The sequence below is a fragment of the Mixophyes fleayi genome, chromosome 5, assembly GCF_038048845.1.
Source record: "Mixophyes fleayi isolate aMixFle1 chromosome 5, aMixFle1.hap1, whole genome shotgun sequence".
NCBI classification, from domain to species: domain Eukaryota; kingdom Metazoa; phylum Chordata; class Amphibia; order Anura; family Limnodynastidae; genus Mixophyes; species Mixophyes fleayi.
The window spans coordinates 197,514,420-197,537,263 of NC_134406.1; the positions used below are offsets into that span (position 1 = coordinate 197,514,420).

At 36.1% G+C, this 22,844-nt stretch overlaps 1 protein-coding gene across 1 annotated transcript in view; it reads left to right on the plus strand.

Annotated features, from left to right (window-relative positions):
- RTTN (rotatin) overlaps positions 1-22,844 on the plus strand; it is a 137,858-nt gene that overhangs the window by 14,264 nt on the left and 100,750 nt on the right. Inside the window, exons 7-14 of the mRNA XM_075213246.1 lie at positions 7,875-7,989; positions 10,024-10,174; positions 10,913-11,072; positions 14,000-14,136; positions 16,588-16,703; positions 17,129-17,299; positions 19,724-19,936; positions 22,511-22,620. Of these exons, the coding sequence (XP_075069347.1) occupies positions 7,875-7,989; positions 10,024-10,174; positions 10,913-11,072; positions 14,000-14,136; positions 16,588-16,703; positions 17,129-17,299; positions 19,724-19,936; positions 22,511-22,620 (1,173 nt within the window). The remainder of the gene's footprint in view (positions 1-7,874; positions 7,990-10,023; positions 10,175-10,912; positions 11,073-13,999; positions 14,137-16,587; positions 16,704-17,128; positions 17,300-19,723; positions 19,937-22,510; positions 22,621-22,844) is intronic.

Sequence of the window (22,844 nt, forward strand, 5' to 3'; positions counted from 1 at the left end):
GTTGATTGGGTGAAAGCCCCACAATGGCATTGTGTGAAATAGTGGGGTTTTATTACTATTGGCTCTCCAAACTAGCAGGACACTCATCACTGCTATTGGGGAGAAACCACTAGCCACCACTTATTGGTGTAGTTATTGGTCTCTGAGTATGAGTTTCAGTCTGGGCAGATGTATATGTATAGTGGGTGCCTGTTAGGCTAGGCAAAAGGATATATTTGGTGGCTGGAATGCTTTCTCTTGTGGGCAAGAGCTGTTTATGCTGGGCACAAAAGTATATGTTGGGCATATGAAGCAGGCCTGAGCCTGATATGGAGGGTCTGTGGTGGGCATATGGCTGTCATGCTGCACATCATTCACATTAGGCTGTTATGTTATGTACAAGGCTGTTTATAGTGGGCATGAGTCTGTTCTGCTCGACACAGAGCTCTGTGTGATATGCATGAGGCTGTTTCACTGGACATATGGCATTAAATGGTGGACATTAGGTTTTTATGACCAACAGAAGACTGGATATGGTGTCCTTGAGTATGCTGTGCTACACACAGCACCGACTGTAGTGAAAATGAAAGTCTTTTTTCTTCTACTATCCATGCATTCAAAATATAAAATGTTTTGTGTTATACTACATCCTTTATCACCATATCACACATGCTTATTTATTGTTTCATTGTACTTTGCAATGTACTCAGCATGTGACACTGGGTATATCCAATTCTTATTTACTTTGCAAATACTCTCTGGTGCTCCACAATCTAGGGCCAAACAATGTGTCCTTCCATATCCAAGAAGTTGAACCACACTATACTAGTAAATTATTTTCCCACAATATAAGGGACACTTTCATGATACGTATAGCATTATTTTATTACTTTTTACTTTTACTACCTCTGCTTATTATTCCCAAGATAAGGTTATAGTATATTTATTGCTGATGCAGATAAACTGCAGACACAAGGATTGCTAAGAGATTTCACAAATGGTGCAGTAACATGCATATATTTGTCAACTCCCCTGAGCAAAACAAACAGGCAAAAGATATGTAGTTATCAGGCAAGTGATACAAGGAATAAATACTAAGAATATAGAAGCTTTGTTACAGTCCGCCGAGAATTTAGTGCTGTTCATAAACCTTTATTCCCAAAGGTGTTTTTTGTTTAGCCTTGCTATGTGGTGACATTTGAGTCTGCATCATGTAAAAAAGCTAAGTCAATTGAGATTTGAAGTGCAATTTAATTTCTCTTCTCTTCATGTAACCGATGGCAACACAATCTTCTGGAATGATTGAAATCTTTGTAGCCGTATAGTGTTTAAATTGTGACTCGTCTCTTGCTCTTGACCAGAATTCTGTGCTGGTGTCTCCATATTAACGCACATTTTCTGTTCTATTTAATTTTACAAGTGTGGTTTGCTTGCTGTCATTGTTTTTGTAAATCGCTTAAATAAATAGTCCTATGCTTCAATCATTTTAATTATGAGAAGGCATGTGTAACACTTGAATACCATTTGCCTGTCTGCTACAGTGTTTTAGTGAGTACAGACACAAGTGTAAGTGCTTTTTAATTTCTCAGCCACTTGATCATTCATTTGCATTTCTGAATTTATTTTTATCTTTCAAAGAGTTATTCAAGAATTGTTTTTAATGCATCAGAATAAAGCCAGTAAAAAACAGTCTGCGCTCTCTCCGACAGCAAGTAACTACCAGTGATTTCTAGAATGCCAAAAAGTTACATTTTATCTTCATTTCTGCCTACTGAATAAATGCATAGTAAGATGATTTTTTTAGGCTTGACAGAGGTTCTCTCTTTTTGCTAGATGTCAAAAATAAAAAAAGCAAAGAGCAATTATATTTGTTATTTTTATATTTTAACTACTGAAAGCATTTTTGAGATACAGTAAATGCTTTCTACCTTTTAAAAATGCATATTTTTACTCCGTATACTAGTACATACTGAGAAAGTAAAAACCTTGACATTAGATCTGTAAGAAAATTTTCCAAATTAAATAGCTGTGATTTTAAAGATATCTGTTTAAATAGTGCTGGGGCTAAATGCAGTGCTGTAATTCAATGATCGTGTGCTGGGATTCCTGGATTTTTGCAGTTTTTAAGATATAATTTTGTTTTTCGAAGAAATTGGAGATCTACACTATTCATAAAGATTACCATGTATCTAGCTCACTCACTGCCATCAATACTCAGCTAGTCGTTCTTTCGTGTTTAAGTCCATGGGTTCAGTAAATGATTGCACCATTCAACAAATTCATTCCATCAAATAAGCACATATTGTTAAGGTAGATTAACATCATCATGAAATTAGCGCCAACATTTAATGATCAAATATTCTGATATTTTAAGAACTCTTGTTTTTTTCCTTTTATTGTTGGATTTAGTAAATCTTAGTCCTAGTGAGAAAGCGGAGTAGCCAGTATAGTAAATCTGGAAGTAATGCATGCAAGTTGAAAAAGAAAACAAAAATAATAGAATGCTGTGTATTGACTAGATATACATGGTAAATGAGTTTTTATGGGGTCCACCCACCACTCACTGTACTTGTTTCTGAATTGGCAAAATATTCAGTATGTGAAGCTACTAGAATGGAGAGTTCATTATAGGAGGCATTCTGGAGACTGTGGCAGGAAATAAGTGATGGAGGGACACCTGCCAATAGAATGTGAGAGTTGGGAAAGCTGTATTTGCGTTATGATCAAGTCTTCTGTTATTATATGTGTTGCTGATCAATAGTGCAGAGCTCCCATTGTCACCTATAATAATGAAGAAAAAGTAAGTTTTCCAAGTTGTCCTACTATTCTCTCTCCGATATTGACTGACAATGAATGTCCATATAATAACTAAAGAAACAAAAGTGAGTTTTTGATGTAATAAACCCTTGAAAATACACTTAAACTGAAATGACAACTTGTTTGTTGAAAATCCTGTCACCTATTAGTGATGGGGGTTAGCTTCAATCCTTAGGTCTTGTGACAATGCTTAAGCACTCATAAGGGTTTTTAAGGTGAATTACACTCTTTGCAAGAAAGAAAAAACAAAGGTAGCGCCTCTCTAGGGCACTCACATCTCTATAAAAAAGGGACAGCTAAGCTGCATACCACTTTATGCTCTAGCGTCAAAGCATAAAGCCCAAACTCCTTCTTTAGCCAACAACCATGATTATTTGTCATGGTTCCCTCTGTCAAGGAACAGGGCTCTCCTCTGTTTCCAAATGGTCACTATAGAAATTGTTTGCAATCTAGGACTCTCCTGAGCTGCTGCTGAGTGTGGTGACAAACTTTTTCAACCTTGTTGGGGTGGGAGTTTATCAGAAATACTATATTTTAGATTAAGATGACTGTTGTTTTTTTTTGTCTTTGAACATCAGTTATCCTGTCTGTAATCCCATGAATGCCACTGAGGTCAGTTTATTTTAAAGCTGAACTGAGGGTTAAAAGAGCTATAGCATGCACTCAGCTCATAACAAATGTATTTCAATTGTCAGCTCAAGTTATGTCAGCATATTTTTACATAAGTAGAAAATGAAAGAATAAATCAGCACTTGGATCTAAATTCAGCACAAGATAATCAGATAATTGTTATTAGTTCTGTAACATTCCTGTTCTACCTCAGGAATGTTACAGAACTAATAACATTAATGCATTTATTAATTAAGTTAAAGATTTTCTAAAAATGCATTAAAATCAAGTAATTATGTTATATCACTGTCTCCTATATTGTGTAGTGTAATCTTATTATGAATCGCCAAAATTGTAAAAAAGATCAGTGAGGATTTTGCAGTGCTGTATTTTTATGGATTATATAAATATAATTGAATAAACATATGCACCTTTTTATTTGATATACCAATATTTGTTTACCAATTAGTACAATATTAAAACAGAAATACAGTCACAGAAAATAACAAAACCATAAAAGTTTATCCATATGTTTCAATTGCAGCTTTTAATATTATTACAAAGATGTGAATCGCATACTTAATTTCTTTCATAATGTACATTCATAAAAGTTCTGTCCTGCTGTTTGTTAGCGATGCAGAGTAACTTTCATTTGTTGAATTCAGATAGTAATCACAGGCAGTTATGGCTGTAGTGGATGTAAGTCACACAGATACCTGCGGGCTACAATAGCCAATGTACATCTCACAGAAATCCTTAATTTGGGCAGCAGTGTAGCTTGATTTGTTTATCCCACATCGCAAACTAATTGCAAGTAAATGACAGATACCTGCAAACGATACAAGTGTCCTGTATATCGATACGAGCCTAGTAAAGGTTCTTGCTGGACATAACAATGCACACTCTCGTTATCTATAGTCTTTTTCTCGTTTACTTAAGAACACCATGGGCTAGATTTACTAAGCTGCGGGTTTGAAAAAGTGGGAATGTTGCCTATAGCAACCAATCAGATTCTAGCTTTCATTTATTTAGTACCTTCTACAAAATGACAGCTAGAATCTGATTGGTTGCCATAGGCAACATCCCCACTTTTTCAAACCCGCAGCTTAGTAAATCTAGCCCCATGTCTTGCCACTGATCCTCCACAATGTTAAATTGATATGAATAATTATGCTCAAAGTTAAGCGTCAAAGAAAGACTTCTGGATATCAATAAGGTACTGCTAAAAAAAAATAAACATCTCTCAATGGCAATTTAACGCATTTCACAGTATCATGCAGCTTCCTTAAAAGAGGATAACCGTGTAAAAAACATTACAAATAGGTATCTTTTTTAACCTGTGTCAACCAAACAAGGCACAGCATACTTAATTGGCAGAAAATTAACACTTAAATGTTGTAGTGTATAAAATGGATTCATATCATTCAAATAATTTTAGTGTGTGGAATTATATATATTCATGGCGTGAAGGCAACATGTATTTTAGTCTTGGGAGTTCTTTAACTGCCATAGAATCTGTTCAAATAAATCCTGAGGAAGGAAATATACGTTTGTAAATAAAAATACTACCCTAATATTATTATATTAATGCGAACCTTAGTTTACAAAGATTCCTTTTGGTACCTAGTGCCTTTATGTTAATGGTTAGTGTGACCTTTTGGTATGATTTTCATTGCACGCGACTTGTCTTCCTCATCATTGGGTTTAAATTTATGTGAGAGCTTTCATTTGTTGCTTTGTTTTTACTCATTTTGATTGTTTGTTTTATTTTATCTCTTTTAATTATAATACATTTTTGCATCTGGGTGCCCAATTATAATCCAGGTTATAGATGTACTGTGAGCTATTATGAGCCTTAATACCACTCTTTCCACATATAACATCTATTACCTTTGACTGATTTGCTTAGATACACTAAGCTCTCCAGAGCTTCGCCTTGATTTAAGCTATCTTCAGGCACTCTTCATTATGCACCATTAACAAGCTCGCATATATGCAGTATATCAGCTACTTACCCATCTGTTGTTAATCTGTGAATTTGATATTGGTCTCATTACCGCCCTCTGGGTTTCATGTCCACATTGCCCTTAGTATTTACAACAATATGATTCACCAATTAAATTGACTCTTGAGAATTTATATTTCAGCAACTACTGTCATGACTCTTTTATTTTGGGTATATGCATTAGGATATCCCTTTTAGTGTGCATATATCTATTCACATTAGTATTGTTTGGCACTGCCAACATTCAATGATCTATAATGTGTTTTACATTCTATCTGTCCACTTTTGAGCACTAGTTGATACACTGATTGGTTTTCACTTCACTTTAGATTTGTGTTGTTCGAACTGATCAGGTATTTTCATTCTGCGTACTTGTATGGTTTTATGCGATATTGATCAGGCAAGTTTCGCACACCTTTACACTTTGTACTGATTGCATATGTACACACCTTCTTCATCCCGTCACACATTTATGTGAATTGTGCTCTGATCATTTGATGGTCATACTCGTTTTAGTTCTGCCAGAGTGCTTAACTTTATTTTGTTTGTCTATCTTTGATTGATAGTTATCTTGTATGACCCTAACTTCACATATTACCTAAATAAAATTCCCACGAGTACTGTGTTCTTCACCTACAGTTCCCCTCACTGTCACCTGGTCATTTTTTATAAGATTACCAGAGTGCATCTAATTGTACTTGTGTGCAGAACAATACAGAGTCTCATTTAGAATTAGGAGCAAATTTAGCAAAATTATGCAAATTTGCACATGGATTGTCCATCTTGCAATGCAAGGGGTGCAGATTTTGAATGACGACTAAATGAGTTCCACAGTGTAATTATGTATAAATCTTTAATACAAAGTTTTAAAAACATAGATACCACTAAAGATTCTGTTTTCTATTCTGAAAACTGGTTTTGCAAAAAAATTTTTTGTGGGGGGGGGGGGGGCAGACAAGGGTTACAATAGCCAATGTACATCATTCAGTATTAAATAATCGCACATCACCAGCCATTAGATTGGATCTGTAAGTATAGCTGAGTTTCAGTTAACATATCGGCATATCCATGTTTCCAGATTATTCCTTGTATGAAATCTATTTTGAGATTACCTTGCTTTGAATTTATTATGAATATTATAATTTAAAGTGTATTTTGTGACATTACCACTATTTGTTTACATTGATTTAAAAAAAAAAAAAAAAAAAAAAAGAGTTACAGATTGGAGTTGGACATCACAAATGGAGCAAATTCAATCCAAACAAATGTCATAATGAGGCAGTAGTTGCGTATCTATTGCGGGGAATAGAGCTCACTGAAGCACGCTACACTGACAAATACTGTGTAGTAATGCCTAATATAGTTAAGCACATTGCAATTTTTCTGCCATGTGCATTATATTTAAGTATCACAATAATACTTTTTATTACATTATATGAAATTAATTTTGGTGATACTATATATGCTGGTATTGATCCAATGGAGATTTTGTAAGATATCAGAAATTTCTAATGGATAATGCATGGAATGTAACCATTCGCAACATAATCAGTGATATAGTTTGTCATGTGATTTTATGGGTAATGTCATTGAAAAGTCTTTTCTTTGGTTTGTGCACAAATTTAATGGGCAACTATCTTGTGTTTGTTTGTTTTTATTTGTTGAAGAAACTTTCAAAAAACTTTGTTGTATAATTTTATGTTTTAAACAAGTTGCTTTTTGTGAGTATTTACACAGTAATTGTAGCCATTTTACTGGACAGTAGAACACAGTGTATTGTTTTTAGCTTTATGTTAGATATGGTAAGACATTCAATGCCTATATAAAGCCAAAGACACCAATATGAAAGGTTTATAAATTGGTCCGAGGTGGTTTCCAAAATCCTTAAAAAGTGCTATAATGTTGCTACTTTTACTATTCACTGAAGTGATGTCAGTATATTTAAGAAGCAGCCACTACCTTCCAAATGTTTTAACAATCCATTAATATAAATAAATAATTTAGATTAAAACCACGGAACAATGCTGGTCTGTCCATTCAGGAGGGCAGGGAACTAAAAACACAAGCAGGGCTTAAATGTGCATGAGCTGACCTCCAGCATGTTCAGAAGAGTGGACTGGACCCCATAGCAGTTGCATGGGCTGCTCCATCAGTAATTCCGACAATGTCTCTTCTCAAACACGATTATGCTTAGGGGGCTTGAGGACCACAGTTTGGAGACACTACTATAGATTGATCCTGACAGGGGTCAACAATAGAAGCTGGTGGTGTTTGGTTGTTTTTTTTGTGTGATGTAACACTTTTTTGAGTAAATGCCCACACAAGTACCTGGTCATTGAGTTTATATTGTTATGCATTCTGTATATTATTTGTTCATTATTATGCTGTTTTTTATTTAATACTTTTGTATTGAAGGTTGCAATTCTGTTTGCATTGGACATTGCTAACTTATTACTATTTTTAGCTCACTGAAAAGCAAAAACCACAGCTTAATCTGGAGAAGTTGCCAGCTACTACAGGATGTTGTTATGGAAGATTTTCCGGCTGAAATCTTTCTTCAAAGACCAAAGATTGTGAAGGTTAGCCAAACACTGACAACATGATTATTCTTTTTCTGTCTGTTTGTTCTGATGTAGAAAAGGCATATGTTTTATTGAAGTTCTCTCTAGTAGTTGTGTTTGCATACCTCTTGAATAAGGATATTACAAGTGACTTCTGAATTTGTGGACTGTATAAAACATCTGTCACAACTACTAAGAGTGACTTGTAATATTCATGTAATTTAGACACCCCTGTATATAATCTTTATATTTATTATTTGAGCTCCGGTGTTTATTAAAATTATATATTTTTTTTATCCATGTAATGTACAGTACAGCTGAAAATACAGTATTCTATATTTAATTGAAAATTATTTTCTGCTTTTTTGACCAAGAGTAGAAAATAAACTACAGTTAAAATCATCCACTAAAATCCACCTATTTGAGCAAGTACATTTTGATTATTTTTTTAAATGAATATAACAAAATCTGTGAAATAGTTTGAAATACTGTTAGCGTTGCTATCTGACTTTTCTTCTTATTCAGGTCTGTGTACAAGTATGGTGTTAATATATCTCTTAAATATTTAATATAGTACTAAAATGCATGTTCTAATATGATGGTAGAAATGCAATACCCCTTTAAATATTAAAGATGTTGTACACTTTTGTTTGCAGAACAATGCAATACTATGCCAGGGAAGCCTACCCAGTACCTACTAGGGTTCTCATAGTCAACCAGGCAAATGCAGTTAGAAAGTACAGCAATACATGTATTGTAATAAAAACAATCATTAAAATATATACAAACAGTAAATAAATGCCAAGCAACTTTACCACATTATCTACCACTTACCCTACTAGCTTAAGGAGTTAGTCACCTGGCTTTCCTACCTTGCAGAATCCAAGACCCATGGATTTTCCTCAGCTGCAGAATGTAATGTGCTGGTAGAGAACAGAATCTCAACCCCAGCCAGCCATCCACCTTCAAGGAATCAGTCCTCAAAATGAACACCCCATCCACCCTTGTGACTCCTTTTATCCAGGTTTAAATTTCCACAGTGTTTTCCCTTTTCCCAGGCAAACCTCTTGGTCTTTCCTTCTTAGACATTGGTGGGTGCTTGAGATAGAGGTTGGAGGGGGAGTGAAAATGAGCTGTCCCTCCACACCTCCCCTGTGGTGTCCTTGCCAACATTTCTGGGTTAGTCCCGTGGAAGTCAATGGATACTGTGTGATACCTTAGTGTGATATGTTGTGGGGCTTTTTTTTGAGCCATTCTAAGTTGTTACTGGCTGAAATAATTGTTAAATGAGGATGTATCTGTGCAGTATGATTGTTGAAAGAAAGATCTATTGACTATCAAGAAGATGTTTTATTTACTCATAAAAATGTCAGCATAGGTAAGGCACTACTTGTGGGTGTTTTAAACTACTTGTGAATTTGTACTTTTGAGCAAGAGTGGAAGAATAGGTTTAGTTTTAGAAATACCACAGGAAAATTAAGTAACAATGCCAGTGTTTTCATACTGAGGTCTGTCTATTTTCTCAATTATTCCATCAGATAAATTGTGTGGGAAATGAATAGTTGTGCTGTTGTCTTTTTTACAGTGACTTTTATGACATTTATTGTTTTAAAATAAAAGCCATGGTGTATCGCAAACTGAATATGACAAAACACTCTTTTTAGCAAGTGACATTTGTGTGCCTTGCACTACGTTAGTGGATGGAGCTAATGTGGCATGATTTGGTATCTTTATCGTAATTAGAAAAATGCAGGATTATGCAGCCTGTGTAAAAGGTTCAACCAACTTGCCCTTGACCTCTACTTTTTCATTACATGTCAAAATGTGATTTTTTTAAAAAAAAAAAAACAAAAAAACAAAAAACATATCCTTTTAGTCCAAATAATTTTCATTTTTACTACTTAAAGACATGTATTTACAATTTTTTGGTGTTCTGAATATAATTTTGGAAGCTGTAATGACTGTAGCATCAGATTGAATTGGACTTGTTTATGAAATTGGTGTATCAGATAATGTATTTTAGAATATGTGACAAATGTATGATTCCTTTAGAGCCTTCTATCTCTACTGGGCCTTGCTTTTGAAAAAGATGGGCAACGACATTTGGCATTCCAGTCTGCTTCCTGTCTGCATCACTTATGTACACTGCTAAGAAGCAGGCTAAACTTTCACAGAGACCCTGGGTTTTTAAGTACTAAACAAGGTAAGCATAATCTTTTCAAGTAGTTGCAAATGATTTCAATAACTGGAAATGGAGCTGTTATTTGTGTTAAAGATAGTTATTCTATTGTTTACTGAGTGTGTCATTTATAGGTATTGTATCAACTACAAATAGGCAATGAAGCACTAATGTTAAATAAATTTGTAATTGTATTGTCTTAAACCTAGTATTAAATGTCAAAGATGAAATTAAGATATTAAGCTGGGCACGCACTACAGAAAATTACTGCAGATGCGATTTCTGTAATGATTTTACAAAGGACTGAAAATCCCAATGAGCATGCTGATTCATGTGTACAGTACACACCTACATGATTTTCCCTCAGATCCGTGCACTTTATCTGTTATAACCATCTGCTGAAAAGTTTGTGACTCTGCACACTCTATAGAGAACTGCCTAGACTGCTGGTTGTATACACACTTTTGTCCACATTTGTCCAACATCGTTTCATCTTTGATAGTGATTTTTGTCTGTTTATATCAAACGATATGAAGTGCTTTGGTTTGATAAAACATGATCGATATCGGACTCAGCGGTCGTTTATTCTGTGATTGGCACGATATTTGGTTGAGTAACCTGTAGCGTCTACCCAGCTTTATTCCATATTTTTCTTTTAATGAATCCGTAGTTTTCAGAAGTATTCATTTGTTACATTACTTATGTGTTTTATATTTAAAACTCAAGCTTCAGCATTTATTTCTACCCATGAACATTTTACAGAAGTGATTTCCCAGAACTCTTCTGTATCACACCATACTTCAGCAACTCGTAATTCTCAAGATCCTTCTCCTGAAAATGAGCATCTCCGGCCATCAGCGGTGGGGCGTACTAGCCAACGACTTAGTGGGGATGGTCAAGATTGGGATATTACACCCTCTAGGTTAGTAGTTCTAGACAATAGATATGTGTATGATATTAATTATGTCTATTTATGCAATGTATCAATTTGTACAAAAATCATTACTATTTACAGTCTGGTATTCGTACACATCTCACTGAATATAGACAAGGTTTATCAAACATTTTGGTTCTTGTTGGTAATGAATGTTTGATGCCCGTTAAATATGAGAACCACTGGTGTGAACTAGAAAGGAAAATATTACATCATATTTCCATAAGAATCATTGCATTTTAAAATTTTAGGTTGTGATTGAAATTGGTTCCTCCATACTTCTTTCCTTTTAAGTTTAATAGGGTATTTATTGATTATTGTTGTATAATGTTCTATATTAAGACTAGAAACCAAAACAAAGTTTCAAAAAGATACTAAGACCCCTTGTGTTTACATAAGGGCACTCCAATGAAATATTGTTTTTACTCTAAACTATACCAGGATATCATTATCTACTGAATTTTACAGCATCCAATATAAACAGTGCCTTGAAAAATTATTACTCACCCAAAACATTTTTCAAAACTTACTGCTGCAGATTATTAATTTAAAGTAGTTTGAAAGAGGATTTGGGACTACAATGTATTGCATATTATATCAAATCAATAAGATATATTTAAATTTTTTTATGAAAACTAATAAAAATTGAAAAATGAAATTGCTAATTTTTAACAGTATTCATAACCATAACATAGCTACTGTTATTATTTTGTATTTTTGCTTTCCAAAAAACAAAATTAAGATGAAAGAGCATTCCAAACAAATAAGAGATATGATGTAGAGTGACACAACGAGTACAAATGCATTGGACATCCCAGTACAGGCCATTATTCAGACGTTGGAGTATGAAATTACAGCCCTGCTTAACTAAGTGTCCGACTTTCAGGATATCAGGGAGTTCAGGGCTGTTTGCCCACACCCACCAGTAAAGAGTGCACCCATAGTTAACCATCAGCGACTGCAGCATCAAGTCAGCTCTCACTGGGGCTAGCTTTCAGCCTGTCGCCTAAATCCAGTATAGTGGTTGTGAGAAATTTCCAAATAAAGTTTGCTCCAACAATGCTGTATCACTTTTAAACATAGGGCTAAAAATCACATTATAACAGTTGTAACATAGCACACCAGGAAAACAATATAATATGATATCAGTCTCTTTATAGCCAACCCTTTGGTAACTGTTTCGGGTTCCAATCGGTTGCTGCTTCACTGTTAACCCATTATCGACAGGCACAAACACCCACAAGACTAGCAGAGAATGAAGGCAAAAGAAGAAGTTTGCTAGTCCTCGTAGTCTCTACTTCTTGACTAGTTCAGCAGGAGCGGTTAACCCTAGCTAGTCTTGATTTCCAGCTTCCATGATGTCACCACTGAATTTCTCCTCTGGTCTCCAGACTGGTTCCCATGCATGTTATCTCTTAGTTCAGGATGCGCTCTCCATCTTCTGGCTCCTTGATTGGAGATTCTGATCTCCTGGGTGCTGGTTTGGGACTCAGGGGCTGCTCCTCTCCATCTTAGACCCCTGCCAGTGCCAGTTCCACAATGTCTGCAAATACTTTATCTCTACAAAGGAGATGTAGTCACAGATGATATTCTCCCTGGATAAACTCAATAATGGTTCTCTGCAGATTTTGTGAGCTTCAAGCTAACAGTTGTTGCTGGGGATGTCTTGCTGACACGAATAATATATAGCCCTGCTACCAGCAGTGACAAGAGTCGCTGTTTGGTGCACCTTTTTGGAGCATCAAATCAGTCTTTGTGGTATCAGACTTCCCCTAGGGTAGCTACAGTTATTACAGGGATGTGGTACATAGATTTTAAACATAATATACATAATATATACACAGGAGAGAGAGGGGTATCTGAAGGAAAGAGTACCATCGGGTTTAACCTTAAAAGACTAAAAGGTAACCTGACCACAGTCCATTGTCCATTTTCTGTGAGAACTGAGGCATATCAATGGTAAAGCAAAACCATTTTTATAAAAATAAAAAAAAACTTTTATGGAAGGCTCACAAGGAACAAACACTGGCTAAAAAAAGCCTATATCCTTGCTCGCAAAGAGCTAGCAAAACACAATCTAAAAGACTCTGCATATGTCAAAAATTCTGGTGATCTGCTGAGACTTATGTGGAAGTTTGTGGCCTGAATCCGAAGTAGTATGGACGGTGCAAACCAGCCAGGTAACACCATCCACATTGTTCAGTATGATGATTGTACCATCATGTCATGGGGATGTTTTTCAGTGGCAGAAACTGGCAGTATTGTAAGGATTTTTTGGAAGATGAAGAATAGTGCACATTACAGACTCTCAGACAAATTTGCTACCTAAAACTCCAACTGGTGAGGAAGTTTGTCTTTCAGCAGGACAATGAAGCACACTTCAATAGCAACGCTGGAGTGGATTAAAATAAATAAAATTAAATAAAAAGAAAATAGTGGGCCAGTCTAAAAAATGCTGTCCATCACCTCTCTCTAACTAACCTGACCAAGTTTGAAAAATTTTCCAAGGAGAAATGTGTAAATACTGTTCCCTCTTGGTGATGAAAGTTAAGAGACTTATCCAAAAAGATCACTGCTATAATAGTAGCCAGATGTGGTTAAACAAAATGTTGACCAAAGTGGAAGAATAATTTTATTTAGATTTCATTTAAATTTTTATTACTTTATGGTCTACTACATCTTTATTGTTTGGGGTTAGGGGCTTTATGAATGGGACTTACAAAAAATATAATCCTTAAAAAATAGGCCATGTAATTCTTAACTGAAAAAGAGATGGAGACTGAATGGTTTTCAAAGCACCTATAATATAATACATTTGATCTCTATGTACAGTCTGTTATAGCTACAACAAAATGTTTAATTGTTATGAATTTGTTTAAAAGTTGTAACAGCATTCATGCTCATGTAAACTCCAGGACGTCACATTTGTCTCCATTGGACAGAGGCCCAGAAGTTGAAAATGAAGATACTTTAGATCTACAGTTTCAACAGCTCAGCCTTCCTCAATTCTGTGTTTTCATTTTGGAAAGTGCTGCACCACTACTAAAATCAGGTCAGTTGTATGTTTATGTAGCACTTCTAGATGCATAACAGTGTGTCCCCGCCTCCCTATACCCCAACATTGACACTCCATATTTACCCGCTTCCTTCAAAAGTGTTCTTTTAGCTCTCCTTCTCCATCGCTAAACAATCCTTCAAGTCCCTAATTTCTTCTCAGTCCTCTAATCCCTGCCGCCTCTTCCCCACGTTCAGCTCTCCCCCACTGCCTCTGCCTTTCTGCCATTGATTTGCATTCTTTTTTTGCCTTCCAAAATTGAGTCCCTCACTCTCGATATCTCCTCCTACCAGTATTATTCTGCCACCCCCACCATTCCTCCATCCTTTCCCTCCAGGGAGAGGATGGAGGAGTGGTGGGAGTGGCAGGAGAATACTGTGGGGGAATTCAAGTGGTGGGGGTGGCCAAAGTCACCAACAATCTCCTCTTGGCCAAATCCAGGGGCCACTTATCCCTGCTCATCCTACTGGACTTCTCTGAGGCCTTAAACACTAAAGTCTATCCCCTCCTGCTGCAGACCCTACTTTCATTTGCTCTCTCTGGCTCTGTCCTTGCATGGTTCTCCTCATATCTCGCCAACTGCTCCTTCTCTGTTTCCACTTCTGGCTACTCCTCCCCCCTTCCTCCCTCCCCGTATGAATCCCACAGGGTTCTGTTCTTGACCCTCTGCTCTTCTCTACACTACATCCCTGGGTCAACTAATCACTTCCTTCAGCCTCCAGTATCACATATACACTGATGACATTCAGCTCTACCTCTTTCTCCTGATCTTTCCCCTCCCCTCCTCTCTCGTGTATTTGATTGCCACGGCACCATCTCCTCCTGTATGTCCTCGTGTTTTCTTAAAATTAATATTGCCAAAACTGAACTCATCTTCTTTCCTCCTTCTAGATCTTTATTCCACCTTTATCTCTCAATCACTGTTAACAATACCACCATCTCTTCTGTTCCCCAACTCTGCTTCTTGGGCATCACCCTCAATTCCTACCTCCCCATTTGCTCCCGTATTCAATCTCTTGATCAATCCTGTCGCTTCCAGCTACGTAACATTGCCAGCATGTGGCCCTTCCGATCCCAGGATGCCACCAAATCCATTATCCATGCTCTTATATTGTAACCTTCTCCTCACCGTGCTCCACCGCCCACCTTCGATCTATACATAATGCTGCTGCTATACTTATCGTCCTTTCACGCTATTCTTCTTCTTCCTCCCCTCTCTTCCTTGCCTTCCACTTGCTCCTCTTTCCCTGCAGAATCCTCTTCAAACTTTTCACCCTCACCAACATGGTTTTCTCTTATACTCCAGATCCATACATCGCCAACATCTTCTCCATACACGCTCCCTCCCGTCCTTTGCGATCGGCCAATAACCGTCGCCTCTTCTCCACTCTGATTACCACATCCAACTCCCGAATCCAAGGTTTCTCCCGAACTGCCCCCTTCCACTGGAATGACCTCCCTCGTACTATCTATTTCTCCCCTAGTCTGTGCACCTTCAAACAGTTGCTGAAAACATACCTGTTGTTAAAAGCCTATCAATTATCCACCTAACCTTGTCTCTATACTTACTCACCTCACTCTCTCTCACCCCCCCCCCCCAGTTCCCCCTCCTCTGACCCCTACCTGTGCCCGTTGTCTCTTTACCCTCCCTTTAGATTGTAAGCACTTACGAGCAGGTTCCTCTTCCCTCCTGTCTTAATACTTATTTACTTTTGCTCCAGCTACACTGGTAATGGCCTTGCTTGGAGCTCTTGGAGTCTTAGTAGTACTTGTTTAATGTCTTGTGCTGCTATTCCTTGTAAGGTCTTTTGTTTGTAATATGTGCGGCACTGCGGAAATGTTCTGGTGCCTTACAAATAAAGGATGATGAAAATAATAATAATAATGGTGAGAATTGCATCACTTTAAAAGTACAGAAGACAAGTGTGTTTACGGAGTAAAAATGCACCTTTCGGCAAAATATAGATGCTCCTGTATGTCTATTCCAAACAGCCTCACCTTACCCAACTTCTCCAAACAGCTGGTACAAATCTTTGCTCCTTCCCAAACAGTGCCTTCTTGCACAATAAACCAGTGCACTTCTGAAGTCTGTGCACACCAGCATGTATTAATACAGGTCACGCCTCTAAAAAAAATAATTAAAGTAAAACTCATTATCTAGTTCCAAGATCTAACCCGTGAGGGTGTTGTCAGCACCCTACACAGTCCATCACTACATGGTGTCTACTTGAAAATACATTACAATACTTGTTAACGTGCACATGTGAGCAATGTGTTTTGTGAAAGGAAATAAATGTGTGAGTGAATTTTAGGGCTAAAATGAAGCAAACAGCTATTTTCTTTAAATTACAATATTTTATGCACGTATTTTTATCTAGTGTTGTTTATATTTATTATTTATTTATAGTTTAAATGAAAATAATGTTCTGCTTTTTTCTCAATATATAGAAAGGCGGAAACTTATAATGCTCATTCTTGAACTGCTTAGTGAAAGTTTGCTTCTCCTTGGTAATACCATTTCAGAAAATGTTTGGGAGGATGGAAGTCTCATAGGACAAGAACTGGTGAGAGAGCAATATTGTGATTATGGAAATAACACTATATGCGCTAATGTTATGTTGACCAGAAATTGAATTTTGATATTACCTGTTCATTCTATTAAGTTTGGATCAATAAAAACATGCCCCTAAAGCACTGCCTTGCTGATCATGGTAGAAAAGGCCTAATCAGAAGTGCTTGTTGCTGTACCAATAACAGTGGGCTGGTAAAAAATGACTATGTCTATAATGCCTTTTTTTTGCATTTTGCCTGTCATCAATTTTTTCCTTCAAAGGATATGCATGGACAACAATACAGACTTTTAGATGACTTTTTAAGTGGGTTGCTTTTTCTTGATTACAGATGCTCTAACTTTCACACTCTTTTTATATGATTTAAACCTATTCCAATAATGTAATAAGAACTCACTTTTGTGTTTTTCCTTTTACAGAGATGTAAACTGCTTTTAGTGCTTGATACACTTGGGGAGGCTATATTGTATCATAACAATAACAATAGTTCTGAGAAGCCTGACTCTTCTCTTGTGAACCACAGAATGGCATTTATCGGCATCTCTCTTTTTACAATGCAACTACTGCAAACACTTCTCCCTGTGGAAAAGGTAAGAGATGAAGAACAATCCTCAAAAGCAGAAACCTTTTAAAGCTTCTTTCTTAAGATTGTGTTTGTTAATATTAATACCCCAGGTTACACTTGGCAATCTTTATTTCTGAGCCGCACTTTACTGCTGAAGATGGATTGTGCCCACTCTTTAGGCCTAAGTTTGCAGCGGGGAATTGCTTATCTATATCACACAACATTGATCTCTCAATTACCCTTATTTGAAACACTGGAATGGAGATGAACATAATGTACATGGAGTAGTTTGTGCAGCATTGTGTTTACTTCTTAATTCCTTTGCTGGAATGAACATTATCTTAAATGTTATGAATATAAAATTCAGGTTGCACCAGACTGACCAACTGTGAACATGTGTGCTGAATTCTGTTTATATTTAAACCTCCTTCAGTAGCTTTGATGCTTTACAACATTTTAAAGGGGTCTGGTCTGTTGACTTGCATTAGGAACACATATGTGAAGCTCTTCCTGTATAAATGGATGAGCATAATTTACATCATTTGTCTATGTGATCAATTTAATGTTAAAACTTGTTTATCTAAGGAGTTGGCCAGGTGGGTGTTTTTTTGAGCTTTTATTATGTGGTTTGAAACTTCAGATACACTCATAAAACAATTAAATTCCTCTTGATTCACTGGAATGAGAGTCTTAAAAAAAATAATAATTACAAAACAGTCTGAATATGACACAAAAGAAAACAATTCCTTGCCCAACTTGTAATTTGGTCCAAATCTGTAATGCCACTGTCTGGTAGTCTAGTGTCATTTTTAAGGTAACCACTTACTTGTTTGGCCATTAATGAAAAGATGTAAAAGTGCTAGTATTCAGATTTTCACTGTATACTATCCTTTCAAGGTCACAACAAGTGGTGTCAGGGGTTTTGCCAGACGAAAATGCGTAATGGCATAACATTTTTTTGCCAGTTCTAAATTTGTATGTACGAATAAAAATGAGTGTTGCGACATTCATCACTTAACCATTCAGCCACTACGTAGATAGTCCACTGCTGTTTCACTCTAAAAGATTCTAGTACCACCCCTGATGACTACTTGCCAAATGGCATGTGAAAAATTCTATACCTCTCTTTGCTAAGCTTTGATCTCTCTCTCCACCTTTACACAGAAATAGATCTCACAACAGAAATAAAAGAAAAAATAATGCTGCCATTTTATTTTCACTTATTTTATACCTAATACTCAAATATATATTTTTATTAAAGGTACCAGAAAGTTGTAATCTAGCTTTGGGGGTAGATTCAGCTCCTTGCGTTGTTCTTAAGAACAACACGGCCCACGCACTATTACCGTTACTGCAGTAATTTCAAAGCAGATATTTGCTGCAAGCAAAAATCAGCAGAGAAATTTCCGTAGTAACAGTAATAATGCACAGCTATAACCGCAGTAACTAAAAATAAAAAGTGTACCTGTTCATTTTTTTCATATCTATGGCATAATTATGCCTGTAGTTTGCTGAACTTTTCAAGTTCACAAGTATAAAACCTCAATTTTATGTATTTTTTTTTTGTACAATAGCAAGTATATTTCTAATATATTTACTTTGCATTCTTAAAATATGACCTAGATGTTTGTTACAGTTCACTTGTTTGCAGAATCTATGTGTCCAAATTTTGTTTAGATGCAGGCATGCACTGCATGCATTATTATAGTTGAATAACTCATTTGTGCCATAGACAGTCCTCTGCTGCCCTCTGCCTGTTCCTAAGATGTATTCTGCAAGCTTCTCTGTTTATTGGTTCACACTTATTTCTTGTATTAAGTATTTCACAAATTTCTGCATGACAATGTTATAGTAGCTGTAATGTACATCAATTTGAACACTATAGTGTTGTGCGTGTGTATTTTAACTTCAAATATAAAACGGTTTACTACATACAATGCAGTTTTCCGGAACAAACAGGTAAAAAAAGCAACACACAATGTGTTAGCATTGAGCTTCAGTGACTTAAAAATAATGAGGACAGAATGGATTGGTTGATATTCTGCTCATATTCCTAGTCATTGAAAATACATGCTGTGCTAAGCACATTAAGTCACAAAAGTGACTCCCTTTAGTGAGTTTGATTTCTGAAGACATTACAGTAGAGCTAGGAATTATAATCAGCACAGACACTATAACGTAGAAAGCTAGAGAGCTCACTGAATAAGCTTCTCCAAATTGGTCCTTCAGGGATCTGTACTGGGCACATTGATAGAAGGGATTTATGCCTATGTTTCTCAATAAAATATTTAAATATAATATTTCACCATGAGGCATTTAAATATTTTTACAGTAAAAGTGATTCTCTTGTTTATTTATCTGAAACTAACCACGATGCAAATGAAATCTTCAGCCCTAGAATTTATATATTTCTTATATGTATGTTTTCTTTTTTTTTTGTCCTCTTAAGGCAAGTAGTGTGCTGCCGGAGAGCTTGATGAGTGCTTTGTTTCTGATATCTCTTGACCTGCCGTTTCGTATTGTATATCCCTATGTTCACGAGTCTGTAATATCTTTTTTGGAGCAGCTGAATTCTGAGAACTATAGGGTTTATAAACAAGCCTTGGAGACCGCCTATTCAATTGAGTGTGCAACTTCCTTTATGTTCAGTTCCAGCAAAGAGGTTTGTACAGGAGGTATTAGTGTTTATGTATATATAAAGGCCCCAGAAATCCTAGTCTCCAGCTGAGATATTTCAAATGATCCAAGCTAAACAAGGACCTTGAATACATTACGTACATTCCTATATGCTTGCAGTGTATGTTAATGGTTATGCTATTCCTTATCTTAAAGTACAGAAGCGTTCCTCACAAATAATATGTAATGAAATAACTAATTATAGTTTACTTAGATAGAATTTACAGTACCTTATGCAAAGTTACTACTTTTAAACAGTAATCTCAGAGAGTTTTACTAAAAATGAATCCGCTATTTCTCCTTACTATTTTTGGAATACCCAAAATGTTTTTTTTATGTAAGATTTGATTAAGTTTTATAGGCTAAAAATAAAGATACAAATTGTTGTTTGTTTTTTTTTTTTGGTTTTTTTACCAACAAATTGGAAATAAATCTCTGTTAGTACCAGCATTTGGTAGATTCAGAGTAAACTGTCTTCAAACCTATCTCACATTCCCTCCACTATTAGATCCTGTGTATACTGAAAATATTAGTGCTCTTCTGGATCTCAGATCAATCCCCATAGTTGTTTCACTACTGTAATTCCACAGGGTTTATATTTATTCTCCTGTATGGAAGTATACACAGCGCACACATGTCAAGGAGTCATAAGTTCGAGTCGTTGACCTTGACCTAGTACAATCTGGGGAAGCACGAAATCTTATCTACGGGTTACTCGCAGCATTACATGGCCAATATATTGAGAGGACGTTCCAAGGTATCCACTCAATCCAAAGGAAGACGACATACTACTGTATAAACATGCTGTAACATAATTCATTTTGGGTGGAATTGATTAAGCTAATATAGAACATGAAAGCATAGTTATCTATACTTGTAGGTTTCACTCACTTATGCCCAATATGGATCAAATGATTGAAGGATGATTACTTGGAGAAAGAGAGGAGTGTGTGGTAGGATATATAAAAGTTCTCTGTTAAAGGCTTCTAGATAGAAACATTGTGAGCAACTTTCGCTTAATATGAGGGATAGAGTTCTGAATTGTGTATTTTTTAGATTTTTTTTTGGCTAAAAACCCTATTTTGTTTTCTAAAGTGTCAGTCTGACAGTAGCCTAACTGTGGGGATGCATCAAAATAATAGATGTCTACAAGTTGGTATTATTTGGCTATTTGTCACATTTCTTTTTTTAATGGTAGTGATTTGTTCTTTTCAGTGACAGATAAATAAGTAAACTGCACTTTTTCTCACTTCCTTAGGGACCATTGATCTTAGGAAGCAGTGGCTTCCTGTGATCAGGCTATTACCATGCTGTCAAGTTGTGGGGTATTGTCTCTCAGCACCTATTAAACGTTTTATTGTTTCTAAGTAAGAGGAATGAAGGTTTTCTACCTCCGCCCCTCTGCCAATTTAGTGGCAAAACTCTTCTGCGCTTCATTGTCTATTACAATCACCGTCGCACACAATGTTTTGCAAAAAGCAGAATAGATGTTGCTGCATTCATTAATACATTTATTAAAAGGTGTGGGGAAAAATGACACAGCATATGTTTTACAGTCTTTTAAAAGGAAATGAGAAATTTGTACCACCTTTTTTTTCTTATCTTTTTGCAGGGAATTTTTATTTTATGCTTATAAGTATAGGCTAGTGTCCTGTAGTTATGATAAAATAAAGTGTATTCTCAATAATTTTCACAACAGTTAAGATAATACATATGTAATTTACATAGGGAAGTAGGATGAGAGTCTATCTTAAATTCTAATACTTTTCAATTAACATAGATAAAGGTTTACTCTCATGGTCGGGTAGTTTACTAAATGGCAGTGGCCAAACAATGTGCAATAACTTTAATCCCACTGTTGTGTAATGAGCTGCGAGCAGCAGCAACAAGCACCTTTTCGAAGATTGAACAAAAAACTGTATTGATGCTTTTTACTGAATTGAGATCTGCTGTCAAAGTAGTGTAAAATGAAGAAGCAGAAAAAAATAACTAAGCTTTTGCTGGCTTTTAAGGGCTCTTGTAAACAACAATTATCACCCAGCCCTTGGAGCCGTAACCAAATACCACTTTTGTGTTGTGTGAGGCCTGTCGCATCCCCTCACCTTGCAAAGTAGCCACAGCCTGGCATGATTAGACTCGTTCCCATCCTTCATGTTTTGGGGGTATGGGGAACTTGATTTCTGATCTTTGGGAACATGTTAAAAATATTGTTAGAAGCTTTTTAGACTTTAATAGCTATGTAAAATAAATAAAAATGCATTGCCTTTATATACTGTTCTTTATGTTAGAAAATACAATCCTGATTTAAGGCTTTGATGGTAAATCTTGATTTCAACAGCATACTCTGGGAGCTTGAACCAGGCTTCTCAAATTCCCAGCATTCTCATTGGTAAAATCTGACAACAAATGCATTACTTGGGACATGGTTTGATATTATTTCTTATAGCTAGAATAACAATGTTTCTCTTTAATGAGATGCAGAGTACATTGTGCCTTTTTGCTTTTGATTGTTTGTAATTTGTTAATTTGTTAATTGACTTATTTGTTTACTTATTTTTAGGATACAAACTATTTAGAATTGCTGGAATTTGCTGATAAAGCTCTCGCCAGTCTTCATTACCACAGACATTTTCTGCTGATTGGAAAATTCATCCGCATTTGCTCAGACGTGTAAATATATGTGTATATATTTGTGTGTGTGTGTGTTGCTGTTGTAAATAAGTCAAGCTGGGTACACACTACACTGTTTTCGTCCAATAATCGGCTCAAACAGCCGACATACGGCCGCTCGTTCAAAAGTCGGGTCAGTGTGTGCAGTGACACGTTGGTCGAAAATCTGCCCAAATGGACGATTATCGCCTCATTTGGTTGGTCGTACCGTTTAATATTTTCGT